Here is a 7,288-nt window from a genome sequence, read left to right as displayed (position 1 = left end):
CCCAACTCAAACATCTGCTATCTTCAAATGTCCAAAAAAGGTATTTAAATGGGCCTACCAGACATCTTCTTGAGAGAAGATAAGGTCAGGGATCTCTCTGGTTACCCACAAAGCCATTTCCTCCTTCGGCCGCCTCTTCTTCCAGTTCTCTGCTGCCAATGACTGGAACGAACTACAAAAATCTCTGAAACTGGAAACACATATCTCCCTCACTAGCTTTAAGCACCAGCTGTCAGAGCAGCTCACAGATCACTGCACCTGTACATAGCCCATCTATAATTTAGCCCAAACTACTACTTGTTCCCCTACTGTATTTATTTATTTATTTATTTTGCTCCTTTGCACCATATTATTTATATTTTAACTTTGAACTTTCTTCAAATTATAAATCTACCATTCCAGTGTTTTACTTGCTATATTGTATTTACTTTGCCACCATGGCCTATTTATTGCCTTTACCTCCCTTATCTCACCTAATTTGCTCACAATGTATATAGACTTATGTTTTTACTGTATTATTGACTGTATGTTTGTTTTACTCCATGTGTAACTCTGTGTTGTTGTATGTTGTCGAACTGCTTTGCTTTATCTTGGCCAGGTCGCAATTGTAAATGAGAACTTGTTCTCAACTTGCCTACCTGGTTAAATAAAGGTGAAATAAATACAAATGTATATACTGTATTCCAGTCCTGGTTCATCCTATATAACTACTGCTGTCCACTTCATATGTATATACTGTATTCTAGTCCTGGTTCATCCTATATAACTACTACTGTCCACTTCATATGTATATACTGTATTCTAGTCATGGTTCATCCTATATAACTACTGCTGTCCACTTCATATGTATATACTGTATTCCAGTCATGGTTCATCCTATATAACTACTGCTGTCCACTTAATATGTATATACTGTATTCTAGTCCTGGTTCATCCTATATAACTACTACTGTACATCTACTATTCTTCAGATATACTACAGATGTACTCCAAATTGTCTATGCATCACATCACAGTATACAGTGTATATATGTATATATATATATATATCATTGCTTGTCCTAATATTTTCATTGACTTCTGCCCTCTGTGAGCTGGGAACACAAGCATTGTTAGATATTACTGCACTGTTGGAGCTGGGAACACAAGCATTGTTAGATATTACTGCACTGTTGGAGCTGGGAACACAAGCATTGTTAGATATTACTGCACTGTTGGAGCTGGGAACACAAGCATTGTTAGATATTACTGCACTGTTGGAGCTAGGAACACAAGCATTGTTAGATATTACTGCACTGTTGGAACCAGGAACACAAGCATTTCACTTCACCCACAATAACAACTGATAAATATGTGTATGTAACCAATAAAATAAAATGTGATTGTATTGTTGAAAGTGTTAGATAATTCTCAATCCGTGTTGTGTCTTGTCTAAGAACAGCCCTTAGCCGTGGTTCTGTATAATAACCATATATCACACCTCCTCAGGACTTATTGATTTATAAGTTATTATAAAGGTGATTAAAATAATGATACATACGTACTTCATAGAAAACTGTTACCCTTCATATATTCTAACAAATCACATTTTAAGATTCATTATGTCATTTGTTCCATGTTAAGGGCTCTAACATTGAAACAAAACTATTTGTCTCCCTCTTGATGTTGCATGCAGTTCCTCTCTCTCTTCCTCCCTCCCTCTAACCCCACCCTCCCTCTAACCCCTCCCTCCCTCTAACCCCTCCCTCTAACCCCACCCCTCTGGCAGAACCAGGAAGTCCATCCCCCTTCACAAACTCTCTTCTGAGGAAACGAAACTGATCTGAGTCTCTGTGTCGTCTGTCTGTGTGAGAGTGAACAACCGTCCAAATGGCTCAACAGGGAGTTCTGCTGGACCAGGACCAGTTCTGTTGTTCTGTCTGTCTGGATCTACTGAAGGAACCAGTCGCCATCCCCTGTGGACACAGTTACTGTAGGAGCTGTATTGAGGGCTGCTGGGATCAGGATGTTCTGAAAGGGGTCTATAGCTGTCCTCAGTGCAGAGAGACCTTCACTCCAAGGCCTAATCTGAGGAAAAATAACATGTTGGCTGAGCTGGTGGAGAAACTGAAGAAGACAGGACTCCAGGCTGCTCCCCCTCCGTCTCTGTGCTATGCTGGACCTAGAGATGTGGCGTGTGATTTCTGCACTGGGACCAGAAAGCAGAAAGCCCTCATGTCCTGTCTGGTGTGTCTGGCCTCTTACTGTGAGACTCACCTCCAATCTCATTACGAATTTCCTGCTTTGAAGAGGCACAAGATGGTCAAAGCCACCACACAACTACAGGAGAAGATCTGCTCTCATCATGACAAACTGCTGGAGGTTTACTGTCGTACCGATCAGCAGTGTATCTGTTATCAGTGTTTGATGGACGAACATAAAGGCCATGATACAGTGTCAGCTGCAGCAGAGAGGACTGAGAAACAGGTAAGACCAGAACAACTTATTGGTGACTGTCTGATAAACAAAGAATTAAAGATACAGTAGGAACTAAGGCTGTTTGAATATGAGATCATTGAAATGAAATGAATCCTCAGCAGAACAAATATGAACACAAACCTTGAGTATATAGATATGTCAACCCAGATTCTCCAGATGTATCACCATTTTATAATGTCAAACACTATTATCATTCTGAATGCCCTTTTATGAGTCCAAAGTTCAGTCTCAACCTGTTGATACATGTAGTCCTACCATAACAACTATAATCATTCACATAGCAACAAATAAATATCATTTAGTAAATGGACCATCCATTTTTTAGACCTTCCTCTCTATGGGCCCTATGTCACATTACTATACTATTGATCTACTGGACTAATAAAGCTTGATAGCTCATTGAAGAGTGATTCTCCACAGAGGCAGCTGGGGATGAGTCAGCAGAAGGTCCAGCAGAGATTCCAGGAGAGAGAGAAGGAGCTGAAGGAGCTCCAACAGGCTGTGGAGTCTTTCAAGGTGAGTATTGTTGACCAGAGGAGACACACCATTTCACCTGTCTCCTCCAGTCAGAGAGAGAGAGAGAGAGAGGTAGAGGGGCCCCTATCCAATCCCACTGACCCCACTGTTGGGAACAGGTTGTCACTGCTGAGGCAGTGAAGAAAGTAGAGGAGGATGGGTCAAGGCTGAGGGATCCTGAGAGGATCCCTGTGAGTAGTAGATCTGTGACAGCACAGAGGGATGGGCCAACCAGTGATATATGCTTCAGTAAGGTTGGCTTCTTAGTGTTCATAGCAAATGGTTATCAACTGTACCGCAGAAATGGAATGTAAATCACAGAAAAAAATATGTTTTGGTGGCAGCTGCAGAGAAGTATTTGGTCATACTAGATTTGACTTCAGAAGAGTTCCAGGGTGTGTTGGGTGGTGGTGTCCCGTCCTCCCAGGCCGTTGGCCTGGTGCAGGAGCAGATAGGGTCAAAGTAGTGGAATGGGGGTAGTGGGTTTTAATGAGTGTAGGGTTAGTTGGCCTGGTGCAGGAGCAGATAGGGTCAAAGTAGTGGAATGGGGTAGTGGGTTTTAATGAGTGTAGGGTTAGTTGGCCTGGTGCAGGAGCAGATAGGGTCAAAGTAGTGGAATGGGCTAGTGGGTTTTAATGAGTGTAGGGTTAGTTGGCCTGGTGCAGGAGCAGATAGGGTCAAAGTAGTGGAATGGGGGTAGTGGGTTTTAATGAGTGTAGGGTTAGTTGGCCTGGTGCAGGAGCAGATAGGGTCAAAGTAGTGGAATGGGGTAGTGGGTTTTAATGAGTGTAGGGTTAGTTGGCCTGGTGCAGGAGCAGATAGGGTCAAAGTAGTGGAATGGGGTAGTGGGTTTTAATGAGTGTAGGGTTAGTTGGCCTGGTGCAGGAGCAGATAGGGTCAAAGTAGTGGAATGGGGTAGTGGGTTTTAATGAGTGTAGGGTTAGTTGGCCTGGTGCAGGAGCAGATAGGGTCAAAGTAGTGGAATGGGGGTAGTGGGTTTTAATGAGTGTAGGGTTAGTTGGCCTGGTGCAGGAGCAGATAGGGTCAAAGTAGTGGAATGGGGTAGTGGGTTTTAATGAGTGTAGGGTTAGTTGGCTTGGTGCAGGAGCAGATAGGGTCAAAGTAGTGGAATGGGGTAGTGGGTTTTAATGAGTGTAGGGTTAGTTGGCATGGTGCAGGAGCAGATAGGGTCAAAGTAGTGGAATGGGGTAGTGGGTTTTAATGAGTGTAGGGTTAGTTGGCCTGGTGCAGGAGCAGATAGGGTCAAAGTAGTGGAATGGGGTAGTGGGTTTTAATGATTGTAGGGTTAGTTGGCCTGGTGCAGGAGCAGATAGGGTCAAAGTAGTGGAATGGGGTAGTGGGTTTTAATGAGTGTAGGGTTAGTTTGCCTGGTGCAGGAGCAGATAGGGTCAAAGTAGTGGAGGGTTAGTTAGAAGGATGTTTTTTAGTATTATCATAATTTCCCCTTTTCCCATTTTGTATCCCATAATATCATGGATTTATATTATAGACCAGTTGAGGCAGGTGAGATGCCTTTGGATATACGACGTAATAAATTGTCATTAGCTTATTGGGTTGAAAGGCTGTGAGGTTGAGCATCCCACTGCTACTGTTCTAGATGACTGTTGGGAATATACTAGTAGACAAGGCAGTGGTTTTGGTTGGACAGTTGGAAAGCTTGCTGATGAGAGTAGTTTCAGGGAGTTGGAGGTTGGCCCTTTCTGTGGTGATAGGGGATGTTCCTCCATGGTTACTCCCAGATCCTGTTGTTGAGCTAACCTTGGTAGACAAAAGGAAAGATTGGGTCAGAAGTCAGTGATAAAGGGAAACTGGTTGACAATTACATTGGTAGAAGTTGTTATGCTTTTTTTTTACCTCTTTTCACAGATGGATCCAAGGGCCCAGATAGTGGGCCCACAGGAGCAGGTGTTTACCTTCCTGAATGTGATGTGCAGATATGTAGAAGACTAACAGATGAACTGTCAGTGTACTCAGTTGAACTGTTGGTGATAATAGTTGTCCTCCAGTGGGTGGAGGACGTACAGCCTGTTAGAATTATAGTATCCTCAGATTCTCTGTCTGTATTGAATAGTTTATCATCTGGTAAATCTATTAGGAGTGACCTACTATTGGAGGTATTAATGTTATTATGGAGAATTGAGAGAATGGGTCTAGTAGTGAGATTCTGCTGGGTCCCAGCACATTCGGGTGTGGAATGGAATGAAATTGTAGACTAGTTAGCTAAAATAACTTCAAAACAAGATATAATATATATTAATGTTCCACTGGGTAGAGGTGAGGACAAATGTGAGATCAGAGCCATTTTGATAGATGTGTGGGAGAAGAGATGGGACTCTGAGCACAAGGGACGGCATTTATATGCCCTCCAAAGAAAGGTCGGTGGACCAAGGTTCAAAGGTCAGATTAGGAAGGAAGAGGTGGTGTTTCCTCGATTGTGTTTAGGACATTGTACATTGAACTGGTCCTTCCATCTGGTTGGCAGCATGTGAATGGTTTGTGTCTGGAGGGTATTGTCAATGAAACGGTGCAGCATGTGTTGTTATATTGTTGTAAGGATGTTGAAGAGAGGGAAAGATTGAAGTGTAGGGTCATTGAGGTTGGACGGGGTTGGATGGGGGTTTGGAAGGGATTTGGGGGATGGGGGAGGGTCTATTAGAAGTTAGTAGGGATCTTTTTTATTTTCTCAGAAGTACTGAGTTAGGTAGGAGGATTTAGAAATGGTGTAAACCGTGATTGAACACTCCAGCACAGTAGGAGGCGCCATGCTCCTTTAACGTTGGTTTGAGGACCTCCATTATACCATAGAAGAAGAAGAAGAAGTTGGTAACGTGAGGTTTTGTCATTCGTGAAGAGTGCAGCTATTCTTTTGCCTATTTTCCAAATGTATTTTGTCATGGTGGGAGGGTTTGTTTATCGGTTTCCGCTGTTTATCGGTTAGAGTTGAGGAGGGAGTAGGGTAGTTTGATGTCCTCAACCGAGTGGAGAAGAAACGCTGTCTCTTCAGGTGCGTTGTGGAGAATGGTGTGGAGGAATTATTGATCCTGGTCGGTGAACAGGTGGGAGAGGAACATATACACTCTGTATCCAGAATGAACAAGGCGGTGGTTGTGGTAATGTAAAAGGTGAGTCTTGTTACCCGGCTAGTTACCAGTATGATTTATGTGAGGGGTTGTGTTGGTGCTGATTTCGACAAGAGTAGTGGTGTCTAATCTGCCTCCGTTTATTACCACCGTACAGATCCGTAAAGAGTTGGTTCGTTTTGCTAAATGTGGAAGTGTTTTTCTGAACGAAATTCAAGGTTAAACAGGGGAGGGGTGGTACACAGGGTTTGTTAGCACAGAGGAGCCCAGTGATTTAATATTATATATATATAATATTACTATATGTCCCAGCTGTTTGCTGTGGTTTTGAAGTAATTCTCTTCCAGCCCGCGTTAACCTTGTAGGTTTACCTCAGGTAACTGATTATTAACTAACCTTATTTTATTTGTTTCTAAATGGCTGCTGGGTAATATGATAATCGTTGAAATCTGTTGGTTCGTAGACATCAAATAGAGAGAATGCTGCGCAGGTTCACTGAGTTGTAAACCTAATGGATAGGTGGAGATCATTGATTTGTAGCTCTGACTCAGTTGCTACCTCAGATTATGAGCCTATCAAGTGTGGTGAATGAGGTATGTAGTTCCCACAGAAGACCACAGGGAGGAGCAAGAGAGATATAAACCCATACAGTTTATCTCTTTAAATACCCTGAACCTAACAATCAATCTAATGTATTTATAAAGACCTTTTTACATCAGCAGATGTCACAAAGTGCTGTACAGAAACTCTAACCCTACGTATAACCTGTTTTATCCTGAACCCTAATTCTAGGGTAGGGTAGCCTAGAACCCCTTTAGAAACTATTATAGTAATAATATTATGTTAGTAAATACCATTATAGTACTAAATAGGTTCTATTGTTATTTTTTAAATAAAACCTATGTATAGTACTTAGCATTTAACTGTTTTTTTGTTATTTTATTATATTTATTATTTAGAGGAGTCTGTCTAATTAATGAAAAGTTAAGTTATTGCCAGACTTTTTAATGAAACCTTTATTTAACCAGGTAGGCCAGTTGAGAACAAGTCCTTTATTTAACCAGGTGGGCCAGTTGAGAACAAGTCCTTTATTTAACCAGGTAGGCCAGTTGAGAACAAGTCCTTTATTTAACCAGGTAGGCTAGTTGAGAACAAGTTCTCATTTACAACTGCGACCTGGCCAAGATAAAGCA

General features: G+C 42.1%; 1 protein-coding gene across 1 annotated transcript in view; it reads left to right on the top strand.

Moving 5' to 3' along the window:
* The first annotated feature begins 1,772 nt into the window (after window positions 1-1,772).
* Window positions 1,773-7,288, top strand: part of LOC145876386 (tripartite motif-containing protein 16) — an 8,212-nt gene continuing 2,696 nt past the window's right edge. The window contains exons 1-2 of the mRNA XM_082972166.1: window positions 1,773-2,466; window positions 2,899-2,994. Coding sequence (XP_082828292.1) covers window positions 1,870-2,466; window positions 2,899-2,994 — 693 coding nt within the window. The 5' untranslated portion in view covers window positions 1,773-1,869. The remainder of the gene's footprint in view (window positions 2,467-2,898; window positions 2,995-7,288) is intronic.

The sequence above is a fragment of the Salmo salar genome, unplaced genomic scaffold, assembly GCF_965601325.2.
Source record: "Salmo salar unplaced genomic scaffold, fSalSal1 ptg000587l, whole genome shotgun sequence".
Lineage (NCBI taxonomy): Eukaryota > Metazoa > Chordata > Actinopteri > Salmoniformes > Salmonidae > Salmo > Salmo salar.
Note: the sequence above shows the minus strand (reverse complement) of the source record. Positions and strands in the feature narration are given on the sequence as shown.